The sequence below is a fragment of the Haemorhous mexicanus genome, chromosome 1 (assembly GCF_027477595.1).
Source record: "Haemorhous mexicanus isolate bHaeMex1 chromosome 1, bHaeMex1.pri, whole genome shotgun sequence".
In the NCBI taxonomy this organism is placed as follows: domain Eukaryota; kingdom Metazoa; phylum Chordata; class Aves; order Passeriformes; family Fringillidae; genus Haemorhous; species Haemorhous mexicanus.
In genome coordinates this window covers 49311231-49334028 of record NC_082341.1, presented here as the reverse complement: position 1 = coordinate 49334028, position 22798 = coordinate 49311231, and the positions used below count along the sequence as shown (strand labels likewise).

Sequence of the window (22798 nt, the reverse complement as noted above, 5' to 3'; positions counted from 1 at the left end):
TCCTAGATAATTGTCAATCTGGCTTTAGTGAACCCAATTGACAGTCCTGCATTCTATTTCCAGAGTATTTCAGCTAGCACACACTGGGTCTCTTAACTAGGATCCTTTTTTCCAAGCTTCTTTACTCTGTTGTGATTTCTTTTCTGACCTCTAAGTTTTGTGTCCCTCTTCTTTCTGCCAGTGCATATATTTCTTGTGGAAATGGCCTCTTCTTTAACTACTTGCAGCTCAGCCTTTCTTTTTTGCTTTACTGGATTGCTCTTAACTATTGCAATAGAAAGTAATTCAGCCCTCTCTGTATTAGGGTAACTGCCATAGTATTATGCTTTCTTGTCCTTTCTTTTCTCTGTTCTTAAAAAACATAACATTTGAGGAAAGAAAGGAGTAGCTTTCCTTGGTGCTGCCCCATGGCCCTCTTCCATCAGGGTAAGTGTTACCCTTTATGGCTGCTAGGAGAATAATATAAAGATTAAAGCCTTTTAGGATCTTTCAGACTATTTCTTGGAGATGTGTGTTCTTTTTTAGGAAAACATCCTTTCAAGTTTGGAAACATGTTTTATATTTATATATAATGTGTATATATGAATATATATGTTCTAGTATGTGGGTGTATACATATATATATATATGTGTGTGTGTGTATATATATAATTTCCTTTGTCTAAGCAATACATTTTTTTTAAAGCAATTAGTTAATGGCTACAACTTCATGTAATTGCCAGTTGTTTTTTTTTCCGACTTAAAGCAGTTTGATTTGAGGTTTGAATGGCTTTATGAAATCAAAGGGTTATATTGACTACTAGCAGAAAATGTAAACCAATCTTACACTTCCTCTATTTATCTATAAAGCAAAAGGAAAAATACCCTAACATATGATTGTCAAAATCAGGTGAGAAAATGAGTAATGTCTGTTTTTTTTCTTTTCTTACAGTCGTTTGCTGACAGAGTATCAACAGAAATGCACTGATATCCTTTAGTTTTCTCTTTGTGTTCTTAAAGGATTAGTATACCTAAAACATTTATGAAAGGGCTTGAGGCTTTCTGTTTAGGTTATGAGATGATGTCTCTAATAAAGAACAGAGTGGGTGAGTTTTGTAAAGAAAATAGGCCTTTGGAATTAAAACTATCCACTTAAGATCTGCCTGTTTCTGGTATATGGTTTAAGGTGGTCTGTTTGAAATCTGAGTTGATGAGAATTACTCAGTCTTCTTCATGTAACAGAAGAAGCTCTTCTTATTCACTTCAAATGTATTGAAATGCATGTATCAAACACTTAGTTCTGCAAGTCTTGGGGAGTTTTTTTTCTATGAGGAAGTCTTTACTTCCTCATAGATGTTTCTTTTCAAGTGGCAGTTGGATTGAAATATACTTGAGGACATTTGATAAACTGTTTTTAATTTCTACCTTAACAAGAGATTACAGCTTCAATTTGCTGAACGGTAAGTTGGATTTATATTGTTTACTAAAGACGTATTACTATATTCCCTGTGTTGTGGTTAGTTTTAGGAGTCTGACGGTATCATAGCAACAGCTATAGGTCTAAGCTGCACTTTTAGTATGATACTTTTATCATTCTTCCTAGGCCATAGTTAGCAAAGGTATGATGAGGAGAAGTCTGTCCTTCCTCTACAATATGTGTGTGGGATTCTTTCCTGGCCCTGGGCTAGTTGAGAGTCAAAGTGGAGATGTGAAGCTCATCTTTTGGTGGTGGTTAAATGTATGGCTATTTGGAGCGTCCATATTTGTGTGAAGCATTTTGATTTGAGAGTTGTGTGTGTGTGCCCTTGCTTACTCTGTGATTATAGAGGAAGGGGCAGCATATAATTTTTATGGACTCCAGCCTGCCTGCTGACAAACATTGCATTTGGACTCTGCTCTTACTTTACAGCACTATGTATGCAGAGACACTTATTATTGGCACTTTAGTGTAGGCAGCATACTTCTGCGGCACATGCCATCTGCTTGCATCTAGCTTTGGCTTCAGTGTAGTGTTTTTAAGTCAGATCTTGGATTTTCTTTAAATAGGTGGAAAAATGAGAACACTGAAACTCTTAAAGTTTTTAGGTATCTCTCAGAACATTTTTTCCATAGAATAAGAGCAAAATACTCAGATGCTTGATTGAAGAATCAGAATACTGAATTTCAAAGCATCTGTGGTTTTGGCAACTTTTTTAATTGCACATCTAATTTCAGAGAGATCTCTGCTCTTCGTTGCCAAGTGGAGAAGATGTTACAGAAAATTTTGCCTCTGGAAAAATGCCAGGAAGAGTTGGGTTCCTTGAAGGCAGAGTTGGAAGAAAAAAAGGTGTGCTTGTTTAAATAACTTGCACTTTTTCTGTTGAAGGAAATGCATATTCCTAATGCTCATCTTAATGAAGCTGACTGTTAACAAGCTCTGTTCTTATTTCCAGCTCAGTGGGACAAGTAGCTCTGGTGAAGTTAGGTAGAATTTATTAAATTACTTCAGGTTTCAGAAAGGCAATAAGTTTAGGTTGTTCTTAAAATTTTTGATCAGATTATTTGGTTATTTCCTCAGTAAGGAAGGAAGGAGAAACTTTCAGACTCCTTTGGTTTTCTGCTCTGATCCTGTCAGATTGCTGAATATTACTTGTGCTAGTGAAAAGGTGCCAAGAAAGAGGGTCGGTGCAGAATAGTGTTGTGCTTCTGTTACCTTTTTGAACATATGTTTTACATCATTAGCTTCTGAAGTTTATTCCTAATTTCTCTCCCGTCACTTAGCTGAGGTTTAGTCTACAGGAAAGAAGGTTTAGATTGTTCAAATTACCTACATGTATGTATTTTCTAGACATTATTATAATTTCTGAAGAAAATACCACTTTCTTTCTTGTAGCTTTTTTATAATGGTATAAGAAAAATACTAACATTTGTCTTGTTGCTGTACCTAGTTAGTGTTCTGTGTTAGAATGGTTTTATAACTCCTCTTCCCTCAGCAAGCATTAGTAGCTGATGTCCTCATGGCAGTTTTTCAGAAAAAGAAGAATTATATGTATGGTGTGTAGTAGTTAAGATCTTGATTTCAGCTTCAGGTTCCTATCCAGCTAGGTGCTAAAGCCATGTACTCAAAAGATAGACATAAAGAGATTCATGTGTTTGTTTGTTATAACTTTTGCCTTTAAAGAAGGAAGATAACCTGACTTTCCAACTTGCTTCTTTTCCTATTGAATATACTTAAACTTTTTTGGCCAGGTACTGTTTTCATTAGAAGAGGTAAGGTGTCTGTGTTTGTTTTTTTGTTTTTTTTTTTGCCTTCAGTATGGACATATTTTAACTGTGCTTTCTTTTTTCAGAGTTCTCTCAAGATTTATCAAGAGAGTCAACTGGAATATGTTAAAATTAAAGAAGAAATAGTAAACAGTGATGCTGTGTGAGTGATGTTTCTTTTTTTCTCAACATTTCTTTGCCTCTCTTACCTCCTCCAAACTTGATAATGTACCTCATCTAGTCATGCTTTCCATTTTGCTAAAATTTTTGTACTTATGGGTTCTTAGAACAAGGAGTTGATGGAAGAATGATCCTAAGTTTTGTTGCAAACTCTTTTGAGTGCAGTGTTACTTTATTTATTGTCTTATTGTGAAGTGGCTTTATGTGGTTGTTTAATGAAAGTCTTAAGGAACAGGATGAAATTGAAAAAAGCTGTAGTTTCTCCAGTTCTAAGTGGTTCTTAGTCTCAGCTTTTTGTTACTGCCATCCATTTCAGTTTTGCTGTTAAGTCTCTGAGGCCAGTATGAGAATAATATTGCCAAAGTGGTCTGTACTAAAATCAGTTCTTAAAATAATTGTTTTAATGTTTGTTTGTTTAAAATAAATTGTTTTAATTTAACAGCTCAGCAGGTCATAGTGAACTGTCTGCCATGTTTCAAAAAGAGCAGGAGGGATTTGGCATCAAAAGTGCAAAAGTAATTTCTGCTGCCATAATACAGAGTATTCTGAAGCTGCGCCTTGTTAATTCCCAAAGTTTGTTTTTCCAGTAAGCAGTCAGTCAAAGGTTTCCTGGCCTGGAGCATATGTGTGTGTTAACTCCTACAGCTCTTGATGCATACTCTAATGGACTTGTCTAATTGCTCTTTATCCTCTAATATATATATAACCTTTAAATCACCTGTATCAGGGAACTGTGACCTCTCAATATTGTGTGGGAAGGTACTCATGCTCTCAAAAGAGAACCAGCTAATATGTAGCAAGGTATTGGTAGTTGTGGTTATTTTTCTTCATGTGTATCACTTTGCAATCATTGGTTTTTGTAAATCCACTCTAGTGACTTGGAATTCTAAGACCCTTTTGATTTTGTAGTCAACTTTTATTTCTGATGTGTTCTAGCACACATCTCAATGGGACTCCTGGTGGTGACTCCTTGCTTCCATGTTAGCTGGTTATCATTTTTGAATTTGGTGTTTCTAAGCTATTTTGGTGCTGCCAGCTGGTCAAGGGAAGTGATTGGTTCTCTCTGCTCAGTAGGCCATGCCTTGAAGTACTGTGCTCAGTTCTGGGCTTTTTTGTACAGAAGATACTGATATACTGGAGAGAGTCTAATGAAGGTCCACAGAGATGATCAAGTGACTGAAGCATTTCTCGAAAGAAATACACTAGTCTCTTTACATGACTTGTGAAACATACGGTATTCACAAGCAGAGCAGCGAGCCATTATTACCCAAAAGACTGTATGAGAAGACTAGGATTGTTGTCATTTCTTCAGCCATTCTGCACTTCGTTCACATATAGATGCACTCAATGTGAACTTAATGAAATATTCAGTACATTGTCTTGTCTAAGAGCAGCAGAGAGCAGCTACCCCATTGCTAACTTCATCTTAAGTGGGAGCTGACAACTCTGATGTGCTGACAGTTTATTGTGTCAGTGTAGATATAATGTTTGTCCCTGTCTGTCACGCATATCTTCAAGAAGGAGGAGCCAGGGAACTACAGGCCAGTCAGCCTCACTTTGATCCCTGGGAAGGTGATGGAGCAGGTCATCCTTGAACTCATTTTCAGGCACATGAAGGACAAGAAGCTCTGGAGTAGACAGCATGGCTTCACCAAGGGGTAGTTGTGCTTCACTGACTTTATAAATTGATATATTTTCTAGATCAGGGGAGAGCAGTGGCTAGTGTCTGACAGGGAATAAGATCTCTGGCACTGTTTCCCATAATAGTTTCATCATAGCCCATTAAGCTGGTGCTGTAGGGGCTGGATGGGCAGACAGTGGATCAAAAACTGGCTTAATGGCTGGGCCTTGAGTATGGTGATGACCACTGTGCAAAGTCTAGTTGGAGGCCAGTAGATAATACTACCCTTGGGGGAGACAGAGAGGACTGTTCAGTGGGTCTAGTCCAGTTTAACATCTTGTTAGTGATCTGCATGATGGGGCAGAGCCTGCTGTCAGCAAGCTTGCCGATGGCACACATGTGGCTGATGGGCCAGAGGGGCATGCTGCTATCTAGCACAAGCTTGACAGGCTGAGGAAATGAGGTAACTTCTCAGCAAGGAGAAGTGTGAAGCCCAGCACCTGATGAGGAACAATCGCATACACCAGTACATGCTGGTGGAAGCAGCTCGGGATGATTTCATGGCATGAGCCAGCGATACACACTGGTGGCAAAGAGGACTACCAGTGTCTTGGTTTGCAGTGAATTTTGCCAACAGGCTGAGGGAGATGCTATTCTTTTGTGCTCAGCACTTCAGATGCCACCCCTGAAATACTGTGTTGGGTCTGGACTTCTCAATACAAGAAAGACTTGGATGTATGGTAGTGAGTTCGGTGAAGGACCATGAAGATGATTAAGGAATAGGAGCATTTCTCTAATGACAGAAGGCTGAGAGAACTGGGACTGTTAAGTCTAGAGAAGAAAAGACTCAGGGGTGGTATTACCAATGTATAAATAACTGAAGGGAGCATGTAAAGAAAAGAGAACCAGGCTCACTTCCTTGGACCTTAATGGTAGGACAAGAGGCAATGGGAACAAACTAAGACAAAGAAGGTCATGCTTCCTGTGAACATCAGAAAACACTTTTTGCTGTGAGAATGACTAAGTACTTCCATAGATTGCCCTGGGAGCTTGTGGCCTTACCATCCTTAGAAATATTCGGAAGCCATGCCATTTGGAAATGGTCCTGGCCAGTGAGCTGTAAATGGCCCTGCTTGAGCAGTGTGGGTTGAACACAATAACTTCCAGAGGATTCTTGTCACCTCAGCCTCAATTCTGTGATGCTGTGGCTGTTTTGTATACCTCTGATACTGGGTTCATTTGAAACAGTAGGTCATATGAGTTCAGTAATTTGAAAGCTGGATTTTTTCAGAAGCAGAGTAATAGTGAATTGTGCATAAAATTACTGTTAATCTACAGGTACTATTAAAAAACTTAGGTGAGAAATTATCACTCATGTCCTTTGGTCTGGTCTGCTATTCAGAGCCATTGTTAAAGTTGGCTTGCTCGGGACTGTCTAGTTGAGATCTGAATATTCTACAGGGATGGCAATTCCCATGGAGTACAACTTTTGTTAGCATAACATTCTGTCAGCTGCAGTTGTGCACGTATCTTAAGGATCAGATAGGAACTTAAGTTGGGTAACATAAGAGGAGTTCTGCCCAGATGCATAATCTGCAAACTGCTTTTTGTAAATTGCTAGATTTAACATCTACCTATTTTCTTCATGTAGTAGTGTGTTGATGAGATTAGTAGAGTACTGCATATGTCAATGTAATTTCTTAATTTATAAATATTATTGCAATGATAATGTTGGCACTTTGTTTCTCTTTGTTCAGATTCTTGTTATTTGTATCCTAGTTTTTTTTATCTCAAGTTGAAAAGTACCTATGAGGATCATTAAGTCCAACTCCTTTCTCCTCGCAGGACTGCTTAAAACTAAGCTGTAGGACTAAGACTGTCATTCAGGTGCTTCTGGAACTCTGACAGGCTTGATGTCAATGATTGCTTCCCTGGGGAGCCTGAAGAACCTTTTCCTAATGTCCCATCTAAACTTCCACCAATGCAGCTTCATTGCATTTCCTTCTGTCCTATCACTGGTCACCAGAGAGAGGAGATAAGCACCTTCCTCTCCACTGTCCCCTGCTGAGGAAGTGGTAACTGTAATGAGGTCACCCCTCAGCCTTCTCTTTCTTAATCTAAACAAGCCACTCATTTTCTTCCAGCACAGGTTTCTGTGAGTCCCAGGGTCTGTCATTGGTGACAGATGCAAAGAAGGCATTAAATAGCTCTGCTTTGCATCCCTGTTTGTGATGTGATTAACCTCATCAAGCAATGGACTGATGTTATTTCTGATCTTCCATTTGCTGTTAAGATACTTTGAAAAGCCTTTTTTGTGTCCTTCAGAGTACTGGTCAGCTTGAATTCTAATTGAGCTTTGGCTGCATGAGTTTCTCCTTGCAATGGTAAACAGCATCTCTGTGGTCTTCCTGTGTCAATTTATCTTGCTTCCAGTGTCCATGCATTGCATATGTAGTACTTCTGTGCATTCACTTGAAGATAATCTACAGAGAAGCAGAAGTTTCTTACCTCCTGTTTTCTAAAGGATGACTCCCCACTCCCCTGCCTCCCCTTATTTTTTTCTATAAAGGTATTTTATGAGGAATTTTGCTGGAATTCTCACCTATGGCTTGACTGTCAAAGCCATCGTATAGGAAAGTAAGTATGAACCTCTTCAGGCTGAGAAGGCACCAAATCCTTGGTCTGTTACTTTATGCTATAAATACTTTGACTACTGAAAATGCAAAAGGTGCTCAATCATACCATTTGTGAGTGGGTTTTTGAATATATTCTGGTTAATGTCTGAAGGGGTAATTAAAGCCTGAACATCCAGAAAGGCTTAGATGGTAAATCTCAATCTATTACACAGGTTTTAGTATGGGGAATAGATGAACTGTGTTCTGCTTAATGAAATTGATCAGTGATCATTGATAGAATTGTCTACTTACCACAACAGTTTAAAAACAATTTCTGGGATATTGGAATTTAGTAGAAGAAAAGAATAGAAATGTTTATTTTTCTATTTGTTTATTTTCCAGTTCTGTGTGTTTTACATATAAGGTAGGGTTGGAAATGTTGAAGTCAAAATTATTTGGGATGCTTCATGTTTTTTCCTTTGGTTTGACTTTAGTCTAAACCATCTGTATGTTCTGAACAAAAAGGTGTGGGACTGAGGGTATTCCTGATTATCTCATTGCTTAGATATTATTCATTGTAAACAGAGCTTGATTGTTTTTAAGGAGTAAAGATAATCTGTCTGCATTACGTCATAGAAATGCAAAAAACAGAAGCCAGTTTTCTGCGGTTGTATTTCTAATACTGAGTTGTTGCTAAAGGTATATTTAGTGGATTGACTATCTTAAAAGCAAACTTTGCTTCTGTAACAGATACAGCTGTTTGTGTGAGAATGCCAGCAATATGCCACCAATTTAATTTTTCAACTTCAGGGACTCATTGGTCTCACAGGTCCTGGGTATAGGAGGTGTGTTTTCTTTGAATGGCTAGATTATTTTTTTTTTTCTGACTTTTCATGCAACATAGTTTTATTTTAAAAATTTATCTATTAATGTGTTCTTTTTAACAGGAGAAGGAAACTGGAAACTAAAGTGAAAAAACTTGAAGGTAACTTTCTACATTGAGTTGGACAACAGTACAGCAACATAATCTCTTTTTTCCTTTTCTGTCCAGAGGAATTGTGAGTTTAATTTTGATGCCCAAGGAGCAAGGCAGGCCAGTACTATGTGGGGTCCTTAGTCTCTGATGTATATCAGCCCTCTTGCAGAGTATTTTCTGCCGAGTGTCTTAGGCACATGATTCAGATGACGTTGGAAGGGAACTTCTAGTCATAAAAGCTTCAAAGGATGGAGTGTTACCAGCCTCTGTAGGCAACTTGGTTCAGTAACATGTTGGAAACTCCCATGTTTCAGTTTATACCTGATGTCTACTATACAGCAGTGTCGTTCCATCTTCTTGATGGAACAGTCTCATTAACAGTCTCATTCCATCTTCTTGATACCTCCTTGTACAGGAAATCTGTTCCTGTATTCTTTCTGTGATTTGTTACATTTTCCCCTCTGGCTGATTAAGTCTAGTTCAATAAGACTGTTTTCTTAGGGCATGTGCTCCAGTGTTCTAATAATCCTGGCAGGATTCTTCATGTTTATGTTCTTATTTAAGTATTTGGTGTTCCTGATGCACGTTTTCTGACTTTTAAATAGTCTGGCACTTGTATTTTAGTTGGTTAGTTAGTTAGTTTGCTTGCTTTTTTTTACATGGAGAAAAAGCATTGGCTTCATGGCACTGTATTTTTCTTGTTTGCGAGGATGGATGTAGTAAAATTTTGAGACTTCACTTGCTGTGTCATCAATTGGCAAGGCAGATATTTGCACTCATATCACGCATATTTGAGCTGTGCTTACCATAGTTCAAAATACAGTGAACTGAGTGACATATCTTAGTGTTAGAAACCCCCTGAATCTTACTGTAAAGTACAGGTACAAGGTGTTTATTTTGATGAGAATTTTGGAGTTCCATTGCAGGACAGCCAGACTTTTTACACACTTGCCTCCAAAATCTCAAATTCTCCAGTGTGTGTAAGGTCCAATTTCAGTGACTATTTTATCTGTTTTGTTTTTTTTCTATGTTCATTAAATATCTCAAACATTGTATCTTTTGGCAGTATGAAATTTTGCCATGATTGGTTTTTTGTTAGCCTACCAGTCAAGGTTCCTTTTTAAAACCTTTTATTTTAATAGGCTCTCTTCTGATTTGATCAGCAGGAAGATTCCATTTCTTTTCTTTCCTATCCATATATAAGTCATCAAGCTGAACTCTCAGGAGTTCTCTCAGCTGACTCTGTCACCTGAGAATTTTCCTAGGAACCTTGCATTCAGTTCTCACCTACCCTATACCCTCTATTTCCACCCATCTGCACTCTTCCCAGGTTTCTGTTAGACATTAAGAGATAAGGTCCTCTTCTCTGTTAGTCTTGAGTGCTGTATGTATCTTTTTAATGCAGCTGGCTGTGGTGTTTTCATCTTTGAACCAGAGTTCTTATTTAGATAAGAAAATAAAACATGTAAAAAATCCTTGCAACTCAATTTTATCTCCTTTTTTCACTTGATATATATTCTTCTACAGTACAATATCATTACAATACGACCCACTTTTCATTCTTGCATATAGTTGAGAAAACGAATAAATGTATTGCTGTGGTTCAAAACAATAATTCTGCAGTAGAATAATTATGCAGTATACTTGTATGCATGAGATATTGTCTGAATGAACCAAAGTATAACTTCAGTAGGTTTGTATTTCACACTATCTGTTTTTTTCTGGTAATTATTTTTTGCAAACTAGGAACCACTATACCAGCACCACTTAAATTCGTGGCCTCTTTATATGTAGTTTCTAAATTGAATTTTGGTTCTCTTTTTTGAAGAGGCTGCAACAAAGCATACACAGGACTTCAGACAACTAAAAACTGAAAAGAAAAGGCTTGAAAAGGAGCTAAAAAAAACACAAGTAAGGCTTTCCTTGTCTTTGTGTGAAACATCTTTTAATATTTTTGGGGGAAAGAAAGAAGCTATTAGTGTAATAGATGCTGAAACAGTAAAATTACATTTTTGGGGAGATTTTGAATAACTAAACATTAGCAATTCACTGTAAGAGAGAAATTTTCCAGCTTCAGAAATGTTGATCTAGATTTCATGCTCTTTAGGAGCTGATGCTCTAAGAAATATGTATGGCATAAAAATTCTGTGCTTCTTAATTTTAACAGGGAAAACTTGATGGTGTAATTAAAGAGAAGTGCAGAAAACGTAAGTGCTTACCTTTGAATGCCTTCGAATTTGTATGTGGTATTGTTCCATTTGAATATTTTCTTTCCACCTCTCCTCTTTTTAATAGTTAAACATGCAGAAACTCAGAGTTCAAGTGAAGATCTTGCAACAGATATAGACAAAGGTAAGACTTTTTGCCAGTCCATTCTCTGTGTGAAACCAATTGTTATGAATTTATTGCAGCACTTCTTGAGTTGCAATTTTGGAAACAGAAGATCCTGCCAAAGTGCTATAAGAGCAGATGTGGTTGATACAAGTAGGTTACACTGATGAAGGACCAATCTAATAGATTGCTATTTTCAGTTTTTCAGTAAGGAAAACTCTTCATTCATAAAAATGACTAGAAATTGAATTTTTTTGAAAAAGCCACACCTAGTCAGAGTGTGTGTGTCTTGGCATATTTTTTACTTTTGGATTGTACTGAATTGGTACCAAATTTAATCCTTTGATTTTTAATTAATGGCAAAATAGGAAAATTAATATCTGAGCATTAATTTGAGTTTCAAATAACAGCAAGGATTTATTAATAATGAGTAAATGGTAGTGTTGTTATTAGCTGTTTAGCAAAATTTGGTAGGCTTGCCTTGTATATACTGACTTTTTTTTAATATGTCTCTTCATAAAATAATAGCAGTTTGCTATGGCCTTTGACTTACAGAATTTGCAGAAAAACAGTCTCAGTTACTGATTGTTGGATTTATGATACTTTTGGCATAAGTAGATAAGGTGCTTCTGTATTTTACTGAGGTTTCAGTTTTTCTTCCCTCTCGATCTCTCTTCTGTCTTTGAAACTAGATTGTTTGACATCACCTAGCAATGGTACTGTTAGAACTGTAGAGAGTCTCCTAGTGTTGTGGCCTGATAATTAATTCAGATACATGGTGCTATTACGTGATGAGACTAAGATTAATTATTACTGAGTGAGCATAAATGTGATACACATCTGTGTAAAAGATTTTCTCCCATTGACTTGATTTATTTTACGGAGCTGTTTAATTTTGCTAATATTACATTTGAATCTGTTTTACCTTTTACTTTGGGGGCTGTTATAACTTTTTGTAGTACTCCCTGTAAAAAGGAAAAGGTAAAGCATTCTCCAGTTGTTCCTTTAGTCTGCTATGGGGATATGGCCAGTACAGGATCTATTCCCTAAATGTCATCTAGCATTTCTCTTTCACTGAAGCATGTGCCTTATTTTAATTTTTTGTGGGTATTTTGTATTTAGTTGTAGGCACGTCTGTGTTCTGAGTAAAATAAACACAAATTCTTAGTTCAATTTTATCAATTTATTTAAAATAAATAGATATTTTTATGTATTTATTTTAACAGGAAGAGTGAAGCTCTTATTAGAAGAACTGTGGATGTGCATTGACAGTGCAACAGGAAAAAGAGAGAATGAGAAAAATGATCCTGTCTTAGGTACAATGGCATGCAAAGTCTTGAAATTTTCTTGATGCTCTCTCTTTTTCTGACCAAAAGGCAATGTTGGTATTTTCTTTCAGCTTCTATTTGGGATAAGGAATGGTCTAACAAAAGAAGACTAACTGTTACAGAAGGTGGGTTCCAGTTGGGTAATAACTGCATAACACTCTTTTGAGAGACTTAAATACTTTCCTTGGGCTTTGTCTGGTCAATTACATGTGTGATTAGAATCTGAATTATCTGAAAATAATTCAAATATTAATTTGAGTGGGTAAGTAAACTTGAACTGTCTTCTGATAAAAAGCTATTGTAATTTGCTGTTGCAGTCAAGAAATCAAGTTCTTTTACTGTTTGTAAGTATTAAAACTCATCTCATGTTTAAAACATTATTATTCTGTCATTATCAACTCTGTAGTATATAATGTGAATGATGGTGCATATGGGCTCGTTTTAGTCTGAACCAAATATATGGTTACATAGTTGAATTATGAAGTTTAAGAAGCTGTTACCTCCATTGTCTTCTTTGTAATGTGATATTCAGATAATGATAAAAAATAATCTGAGTAGTTATCCACATGCATATTCACAGAAAACTTCGACTGCTTTAACTTTACATAGCAGATATTTTCTTTCTGCACTCAAGAGTAATAGATGTCTTGAAACTGCATTAATTTCTGTGTTGCATCTCTGGAATGTTTTTATTAAGCTTTATTAGTTTTTTCAATTTCTCTACTACTTTGACTTTTCTGTAACTAAAAGTGTAGAGATATTGCCTGGGATAGGTACCCAGCAGCATTAAGAGCTTTGAAGATAAACTTTTCAAAGACCCTGTTAAGTCTGAAAATTTACTACTAGTGTAGATCCCAATGAATCTGCCTTCAGATGTGTTCCAATGGAATCCACTTAAGAGGTGCCAAAATATAAGGACCAGCTCATAAACCTGTTAGTCAGCCTTACTTCCATGAGTTTAATGCAGCAAATACATGGCTTCAGCTCCAAAACTGAGCTATACTCTTGTGCCCTGCAATTCTGAATTTAATGTCTTGATCAAGGGTCAATCAAGTGACAAGAACAAGTACAAGAAACTGAAGAGTTTAAAATATATGTGATTTTAGGGGTATCAGGTTCCAGAGTAATCCCTTTGCCATCCACCAAAAGAGGAACTTTAGATTCCAGAAACTGTGTTCCATCTTTCCTATTCATATCTTCTCAAGGAAATGACAGTACTTTCATAGAAGGAAGCAATTATCTGTAACAGTCTCTTCTAGCCAGTCCTCCTTTCTTCCCACTTCGGCATGGAGAAAATTCTAAGCTTAGACCATGCTTTTGTTGGAGTGGTTAGATTTCATAGAAATACATCTTTTGTCCTTTTACTATAAAATACCACATCTTAATCTGGTCCTTCTTGAGAAGAAAAAACCACAAGACTTGTTTCAAAAAGTTGCTTTGTTGCTTGGAGTGAGGAGAGGACAACTTGCAGCCGTGAATTGTCTTGCAATGTACCCAATCAAGAATAAAGTTTTGAGTTGTAAAATTCAGTTTGTTTAGTACCAAGGCAATCAGTTTTAGCATTGGATCACTTATTTAATCTCTACTTCTTTCTCCACTTGGCATGAAGAAGGTATGTCAAGTAGTACAAGATAGATTTTGATGGTATTTTCAAATCAGAGTAATCTTAGTCTCTCAGAAGTGAGAGAAGGCAGCAGTGTAAGAGTTTGAAGCTACATGAACTAGATTTCAGGTTGAAGATTTCAGGAGAAAACTTTATCATTTCACTGAGTCACGTAAAGATCAAGAGTGCGATTCCCTGGATAGAGTAAAATTTGTCTGTGAAATATGATCTTTGAGAGGATCCTTCCAATGAGATGGGCTCAATATTAATAAGGCTTTTCCTGGACCTGAGGATCAGGCCAAGGTGCCAAAGAGTTAACACTTTGAATGAAGAAACTTACTTATGTAGAATCTTTAAAAATTGCTATGACAACTCTTCCTACAGCTAAATGGGTAACTATAAGAAGATATTTCATTCCCAAAGAAATGCAGTTATCAGTGACTGGGTTGGAAATGGACGAGTAGAGAAGTTTGGAGAATCTCTTAGTTATTCAGATATTATGTCTTTGATCCATTGTTCAGGGGAAACGTTTAAATGAATTATATGTATCAATATTCTTGGACTTGATGTAGGTGCATGACTGATTTTGAAAGTATAGATAGGATGTAAAGTTCCTAATAAGTCAGTACTATTGTGTAGTTCACTGTGAAAAGTAAACTACCTAATTTTCTAAATGGAGTCCTTTTAAGGGCAAAACCTGTAACTGTGTTGCTGCCCACTTCAGTGCAGAGTAAATACTGAGCTTTGAAATGGTTGGCACAAAACAACATGAAAAAATCTAAGAGATAACCAACTTCTGAATTTTTCTTTTTTTCTTTGTTTCTACTTGTCAAAGAGCTCCTTTTGCCTTGGATTGGAACTCAGATTGTAAAAAGAATGTAGGTTTGTCCTGAGAAAATTTAGAACATCCTGGGAGCTCTGTGTGACTGTGGCTTGTAAATGGTTTTATAAAACAATGTATTGTCGTAATACTTATAAGATGTAAAGGAAATGGCAGAGCTTTCTTATCTTTGGTGAAAATGATGTGCTAGGGCCCTTCAGGTTGATCAGTTTCTCCCTCCTCCTGGTGTCCAGTGCAGTAATTGAGATTTTTTCATGAAGTGGCTGAGATGGATCTTTGAGATAGGGTTATTGATCAATTTTTCTAATTTACTCCTTTAGTTTTGCTGACGTATCAGAATGTGCTTAAAAGCTTTTGATCTCTGAGGAGGCTATTTTGACCTATCAAGTTAAATTAATATTTTTGAGTATTCCCAAAGCATTGATGTTGCTTTGGGAATATCTGTGTCAGTTCTAGTAGTGGATTACCACAGAGAGCAGTAATAAAGCACACAATTTTTTTTCCCCCCAACAGAATGCAAATTGTGCCAGTTAAATTAGTACATCCTGTACTCAAAACCATTTTATGCACGTGCTGTTCTTTCTATTGTGGGATGGTATTGTGACTTGCCTTTGAGGCAGGGCAACCAGATTTGTTGCATAAGGATCCCTTGGGGTGGATTAAAGTAGAAAACCACTAAATAATTGTTATAACAACAAATTTTATTAGAACTGTGTTGAAACTATAAATGGAAAACACTATAATGGATTGGAAAGGAGTATATAGCTATTCTGAAGTGTGTGATCACCCTAAAGAGGAGAACTGGAAAGAAAAAAGATAAAGAAAAGACAAAGATATCCACCACCTGTGGCTCCAGTGATGTGTGGGTGATTGTGATCTGTGTTTGTGATACGCTGTAGGAGTCCATCAGAGGTGGAGGCCTGCATAAGCATCAAAATTTAGGGGTTTTATAACCCCCATCTTTCCAGTAAACAGCCCAATACCTCCTCCAGGAGGAGTTCTGGATGTGTACAGTCTTCTTTCTCGAAGATGTTGGAAGTCCGGCAGTGTTAAGCAGGGTTGTGAGAGTGTGTGTTCAGGGGCTAGACCAAGTTTCTGAGCAAAGGTTTTGAGTAAACTGTCAGAGTTTTGCAGCTTATGGTGCATGAGAGGAACTGTCATTAAAAAACCCTTACCCTGCCTCTGCAGTTAAATTGTTTGACAGCAGTTTCTCTTTTAAATCTAAACTAGCTTTTTTAAGGCAAAATTAATCGCAAAATTTAAGTGGTTCACTGCAGATGGCATACTCATGTGTACACAGAATAGGCTTGATCTCTTGCTTTCTTGTTGTTAGAATAACTGTAAAACTGTATAGTTGACATCTCGGAAGGGTTGTCAGCTGCTCAGTATCTTTATCTTAGTTGTTCCAACAACTTTGTGCATAGGATACATTGTGGTGCTTTTTTTAAGGGTTCAGAACTGACTAAATAACACCATTAAAGCAAAATCTTGTGTTATTAGACTCAATATGTAAATTTAAAGAACAAACAATTTAAAAGCATATGCATAATAAATCATAAACTAGAAATGTAGCTAAGAGCTTCCTTGTTGTATTTGTGGCAGGGAATAATTGTAACTTGCTTGGAAGTACAGCTGCTGGCTCAAACCTGCAGATTGCTTTAAGCTGAGAATTACAGCCTGAGTGGGGAATGTCTATGCATGGTTGTCCTGCTTTTAATGACTGTGAGTTACTGGGCAAAGACTGAGATAAAATATATGGACCTTCAATCCTACCAAGAATGACCCTTCCTGATGAGAAAATTTGGGAATGTTTTAATGATCCAAGTTAGACAGTTTGGGGAAAAGCTCTTTGCACACACATATGCCTTTTTCATTAAAAAAATAATTGTGAATAACAACATCACATCTCTATAAGGAAAGCATTTCTGAAAGTGACTAAGATTTTCTATGGAAACATCACATGAAATATAGTATTACATTTTTATTACTATTGTATATTATCTCTGTAAACAAAAATGGGAGGGCAAAAATTCTTTACAATATTTTTCTGTCTTAGACGCTGTACAAATCCACCAAAAGATTAGGAAGTGTGATGGCAAAACACTACCTTGGTGTTCTTCAGGGGAAAGTGCTGTAAAGCAAAATTCTGTAACAGCGATGATAATTCAAACGAGTACTGAGCCTTTTGGAGATGATTGTGCTGTGAACAGGACTACTGAAGAACAACTTCACAGTGGTGAGGATAAAAATGTAGATGTGATAATACAGACAGGCAGGGAGTGCAGCTCTTCAGGCTTTTCCAGTCAGGAGCAGAGAGACCCAGGTGGAAATGTGATGGATATATTGAATTGGGCCAGACCTCTTCCTGCTCTACTTTCTCCAGTACAGCTTTCACCACTGACTACACAGGTGAGTTTCAGGATGCATCTGACTTGGCACTTAATTTGATCTTAAAATTACTAAAGATACTAAAGAAATAATGATTTTATATTCCTGGACTTTTTTTTTTTTTTTTTGGTATCAGTATTACTTACTCATGTACTGAAAAGGTCTCTGTGTGCTTAAATCCGTATGGATACTTCTTTAACCTTGTAGCATACTGCCTGTGGAAGGGAGCAAAAACATAATCTTCAGAAGTGTATGTGTCATGATTAAAACCCAGTCAAAAACTAAGTGCCATGCAGCTGCTTGCTGACTTCCCCACCAGCAGGATGCTGGGGAGAATGGGAAGAGTAGAAGTGAGGAAACACGTGGGTTGAGATAAAAACAGTTTAATAGGAAATGCTGTGCATACAAGCAAAGCAGAACAAGGAATTCATTCACATGAGCAGGCAGGTTAACAGGGCTCCATCATGCATAATGGTGACTTGGAAAGATAAATATCATCAGTCCAAACGTCCCACCCTTCCTTCTTTCCCTCTCTTTATATGCTCAGCATGATGCCATAATGGTATGGGATGTCTCTTTGGTCTGTTGGGGGCAGTTGTCCAAACTGTGTCTCCTCCCAACTTCCTGTGCACCCCCCCAGTGCTCTCACCATTGTGGCAGTAGGAGAAGCAGAAAAGCCCTTCATGCTGTGCAAGCACCACTCAGCAATAATGGAAAGATTTCTATATTATTAACACCATTTTCAGCACAAATCCAAAACATACCCCCCTTTCTGTGAAGAAAATTAACTATCTTAGCCAAAACCAGTATACAGTCACCTATGTCTCAACTCGCTGTCATAATTTCCCAGTGGTGCAGACCTAAAGTCCCAATTTGTGTTCAATATAAGCTTGGCTTTCATAGCAATATTCCAGAGTTGAAAGTTAAATCCTGCTCAAGTGCTCTTTTCCAGTAATTTTAGAATGCAAGTAGGTAGATAAAGATGTCTCCTAGTTTTTACAGAGGTACTTTCATTCACTATGAAGAGCAATGATGGAGAGGATTGTAATTTTGTTGACCAGCCTTAATCTCTCAAAACCATTGCGTGTCAGGGCCTTAAGTGTACTTGTTTAGAAAAGTAGGTCCTAAAACTGATACTAGGCTTCAGATTATTAACTTTGCTTTTTTTTGATTGAAGGATATGTTCTTGGGAGAAGTCACAAGTTCTAGTGATGAAGAAGATGGTTGCAGTACTTCTGCAGTGGAGGATATTTTACAAGAAGACCAAGTTCGGCCTCCGAGTTGTAATGTAATCAGCCCTGGTGATGAGTGTAGCAGACAGTGCACATCATGTGAGCATGGTTTTGATGCAGAAATCTCACTTAATCTGAGTTGGAATGAAAATAATATTCATATCAGTCCTAAGATGTCAAGCAAGGAGAGACATGCTGAAAGAAAGCAAGCTGAAGGTGCTGCTCTAATGACAAACATAGTAACTAAAAAAAATTGTTTGGAGGAGAATTCTGGGGATGTGGATACTGAGAACACAAAACTAACTGGAGCAACAGCACACAAATCGGAAGACATGGAAGAACAGAAAGGAGATGGTGAGGACATGGACAGTGAAGAGGGAGATTCTTCAGTAGATTTTATGATACAAAGTTTCAAGCCTCAGAATCAGATAGAAAAATATAGTGTGGTAGAGCAAACAGAGGAGAATGTAACCTTAATTAGAGCTGTTGATAATGAGGGTACACATGAAAAAATTGGTGAATTAGTGAATGCAAAGAGAGATAAATTAGTAGCACAGAGAGAAACTTCTAGAGAAGCATCTGTTCTGCAGAGTGTTTCTCATTTCCTATCTAAGCAATGCGCTGTGCTTCAAAGAGAAGATGCGGAGGAAAAATCTGATGTGTTGATAGAAAATGAAGTGGTTGAAAAAAAATCAAAAAATGTAGTCAAATTAACTAATATGGCTGGAGCTATTGAGATCTCTGCACACTCTCAGTGCTCTGAAATAAAATATGACAGTGAAGAGATTCGGGAGAAACAACATATGCAAACAAAAGACAAAGTGAACAGAGAATGTGAACCAGAGACTGTTAAAGTCTCTAGGCATTACTTACCTGTATCTGCTACTGAAGGAATCAGAACTTTGTCAGTCTTTCCAAATTATGAACACATCAAAAGTAAAGACATGAATATAACCAGAGCTCCAACTCCTGAACTAACTATGAAATTTAACAGAGGAAGTGTTCTAGAAATAGCTGAATTGTCAGAGCTACTCCATAGTGCAGAAAATGTAAAACTAGTAGATATAAAGGAGATGGTAGGTTTACAAAGTAAACCACATCACGAGGAAGATGGTAATAATTTATCTCAAAGGAAGTCAAACTTTGAAAATATACTTGCGCTACCAAAGAGAGCATGCGTTATTGGTGCAGAAAGCAGTGTAGCTAAGTGTGAATCCTCTCTGTTAGATTTTACAGAAGTGAAAGGTGAAATAAAACAATCTGAAAACTTATGTAACATGTTAGAATGTGGGCAGTCCAAATCTCAAAACTTTAGACTGTTTGAATGTCTAGAGACTGAAGTCAGAATTAATCGAGAAGATTGTGGAGAGGAAAGCAGTGAGTTGTTAGCAAGAGGGGATACAACTGAATCTATTTTAATAGAAAGTAATCCTATTTCTCAGGAACAGTGTGCAAAACCTCTGACTCAGCTCTTGATAACTGAAAATATTAAATGTGATGAAATAGAAGGGAAATTAAATAAACAAAGCAAGGAATTGGTGACTGAGACTTGCTCCAGTTCACTGAAGCAGGAAAAGAATGTTGTGAAGAAAAATGATATTTCGGAGATCATTTGCCAGCCTACTTCAGAAATGGAATATAGAAGTAGCTTGGCATTTTCTGTTCAAAAGGACTGGGAGAAATGCTCTATAAATAATGAGGAAACCAGTTCTCCTGTGCAAGTGGGAATTGGCTTGGAATCCACAAGATCTCCTGATCTAAGTTTCAGTCTTCAGGAAGTTGTTGGTTTCCTTGAAACTAACTTAGTAGGAAAGGCTGCTTTTTCCTGTACTTGGGAAAACAAGGGACGTACAAATTCCATTATGAGTAGTACATTTAACTATTCTTCAGATAACTTAGAAGAGGGTGCTGAGATTCTGTCTACTGAACAAGTCAACATGGGCAGAGAACTGGGCTGCCCTGAGAGAGAATATGTACACAAAAATGAAGAGAAAACTTCAGATAAGGAGCAGCCAGTAGATAAAGAACCTCAGGCATCTGTTGAATCACAGATCATATATGCAAACCCATATAAGAAGAATGCTTTTCTCCAAAAGTTTGATTGTCAAGAATCAGGATGCAGGACTTCTGCGTGGAAGGTTAGAACAGATCCTTCTAGAACTATTTCACTAACAGGTGGGGGAGAAAGTAAAGAACTGAATGGTTTTGTGGGTTCTGGGAAAAATGCCATAATAAAGTGTAGAAGTGATTTTGATACGAAAGAGCAGAGCAATGACTCTGAAGAGAAATACTGTTCTATGCAAAAAGTTAAGTATGTGAAGTGTTCTGAATGCGTTCCAGTGTTTAGAAACAAATTGCGAGCTTCCAGCAGAATTGCATTGGATGCTCTGGAAACTGGTGCAATTGTTGATGCTGATTACCAAGTATGTGAGCTTCATTCAATGATGCACCCAGGAAATACTTTCACAGCTAGTCACCTAAAAGCAGACACTGTCATGGGTGTGTATACACACTGTGAACCAAACAACTCTGGAGATACTGCAAATGAGTGGTCAAGTGTGACTGGGGAGAGTTATCCTGAAGCCTCAGCCTCTTGGAAAACAGAATGTATATTAGTAACCTCTGAAAATACTGAGAGTGCTAATGAACTCATGGAGTCTAACATAGCTGGATGCATCAGTCACAGTGAGGAAAGTCTATTAAAATCTGGAACATCAAAAGAAAGCCCTGTGACGCCAAATGCTTCGAAAAATAGGTTGCCACTATGCAAGATGTTAAGCAAATTCTCAGAAAATTGCAGGCTGACTGTAAAAACCGGTAAATTAAATGCAAGGATGTTAGCAATTGGCAATTTCTTAGAAGAAAATGATTCTGTAAAACTTCAGTCAAATGGGAAACTAGGTTTAATACACAGTGTTGATATGGGGATCTCAGTGTTTGAAGAATATAATAATAATAATCAAACTTACACTGCTTGCAATACAGGAGAAAGCAGCACTGATGTTATCATAGATAGTGGTACAAAAAAAATTTTACTCAATTATCTTCCAAATCCAACTCTCTCTGATGTAAGGTGCAGTTGTCAAACAGTTGGTCAGCTTTCTGAACCACAAAAGACAGTGTTTGAGAAGTTACATATGGTGGAATCAGAGTCTTATGCTCTCAAGAAGAGCAATAAGTGGAAGTGTAAAGGGCAAGAACCATCTGAAATCTTGACTGTTTCTACCAAAACAACTGCCCAAGTAATGCATACCAAACTGTCAAAGAAACTGTTTCAAGGTAAAAGAAAAACAAAGACTCTTAAAGTTACTCAGCCAGTTCTTGCAAATGCTAGTGCTTCTGTGGCAAAAAAATGCTCATCTGAGATGATAAATAAAATCAGGGAAGAGATAGGTCCTCCTCTGCCCCCCTTGCTACTGCCTCTGATTGCTACTCCTCCAAAAACTGCCTGTCCTGTGTCCCCGGCAATGTCTTCTATAGGTCAATTCTCTCTGCTTTCCCCTCTTGATGACCTGATATCCCCACTATGCAAAACTCCTGTTCTTCCTCTCATGGCCCCATTAACAGATACTCCAGCAGTAAAATCTGCTATTTTATTTTCTCCTCCCTCACCCTCAGAAATGGCAGTAGGTAGAAAGATTTGCTCCTCACCTTTGAAATTTTGTACTTCCATTCCAAAGCATGCACTTCCCGTTCCAGGAAGATTTCCTCTCTTTGCAGCAGTTAGTGCTGGTCCAGGCGCTCCTCAGAAGAACTCTGTGAAAATATTGGACACTATGTATCCAGAGCTGTCTGCAAGGGCAAGGACACTAAACATTCTGAAAGGCAATATTCAGCTTAACCGATGTACTTTTTCAGACAGCCAAAGTTTGCCAGGATCTGTGTCTCAAGCAGGTGGATTCAAAGCAATTGCATCTACATCAACTGCTTTTGTTAAAGCTGGGAGCAATTTGAAATCTGATAGTAGCAAAGATGAAGACAAAGATGTGCAAAATCAGCAATTCTTTTCAAATCATCTTGGAAAAAGGACACTACTGCAGGTATCTATGCCAAGAAGTGCCAAAAGACTGAGGCTGGTCAGTGAACCGCCAAGGATAGAGCCCAGTGATATTACTGCTGTCAGAAATACTAAAAATACCATTTCTGAAATGCTGGAGGCCTTCCATGGTAAAAGCTACGAAGTCAGGGATTCATCACAGTGTTCCAATTTTGAAGAATCAGAACCAGTAAAGAAGGATTTTGACTGCCAGAAAGTTTCTTTGGCGTTAAAGAAAGTTGCTGAATCCTGTTTTGACTTGTTACCACTTATCAAAGGTCATGTGTATGTTGGTAATATCTCAAAGATTCCAGTAATGAGAGATGAAGAGAGAGAAGTTGTCTACGAATTTGGTATTAAAAAAAAGGTAAGTAGCATAATTTTTAATTTTATTGTTTAATAATCACTTCTGTGCAGATAAGAGT

At 37.4% G+C, this 22798-nt stretch overlaps 1 protein-coding gene across 1 annotated transcript in view; it reads left to right on the top strand.

Annotated features, from left to right (window-relative positions):
• Positions 1-22798, top strand: part of ICE1 (interactor of little elongation complex ELL subunit 1) — a 37746-nt gene that overhangs the window by 1823 nt on the left and 13125 nt on the right. Inside the window, exons 3-14 of the mRNA XM_059849281.1 lie at positions 932-967; positions 1422-1439; positions 2194-2305; positions 3309-3385; positions 8586-8623; positions 10443-10525; positions 10782-10821; positions 10910-10966; positions 12172-12261; positions 12345-12398; positions 16774-17126; positions 18283-22740. Coding sequence (XP_059705264.1) covers positions 932-967; positions 1422-1439; positions 2194-2305; positions 3309-3385; positions 8586-8623; positions 10443-10525; positions 10782-10821; positions 10910-10966; positions 12172-12261; positions 12345-12398; positions 16774-17126; positions 18283-22740 — 5416 coding nt within the window. The remainder of the gene's footprint in view (positions 1-931; positions 968-1421; positions 1440-2193; positions 2306-3308; positions 3386-8585; positions 8624-10442; positions 10526-10781; positions 10822-10909; positions 10967-12171; positions 12262-12344; positions 12399-16773; positions 17127-18282; positions 22741-22798) is intronic.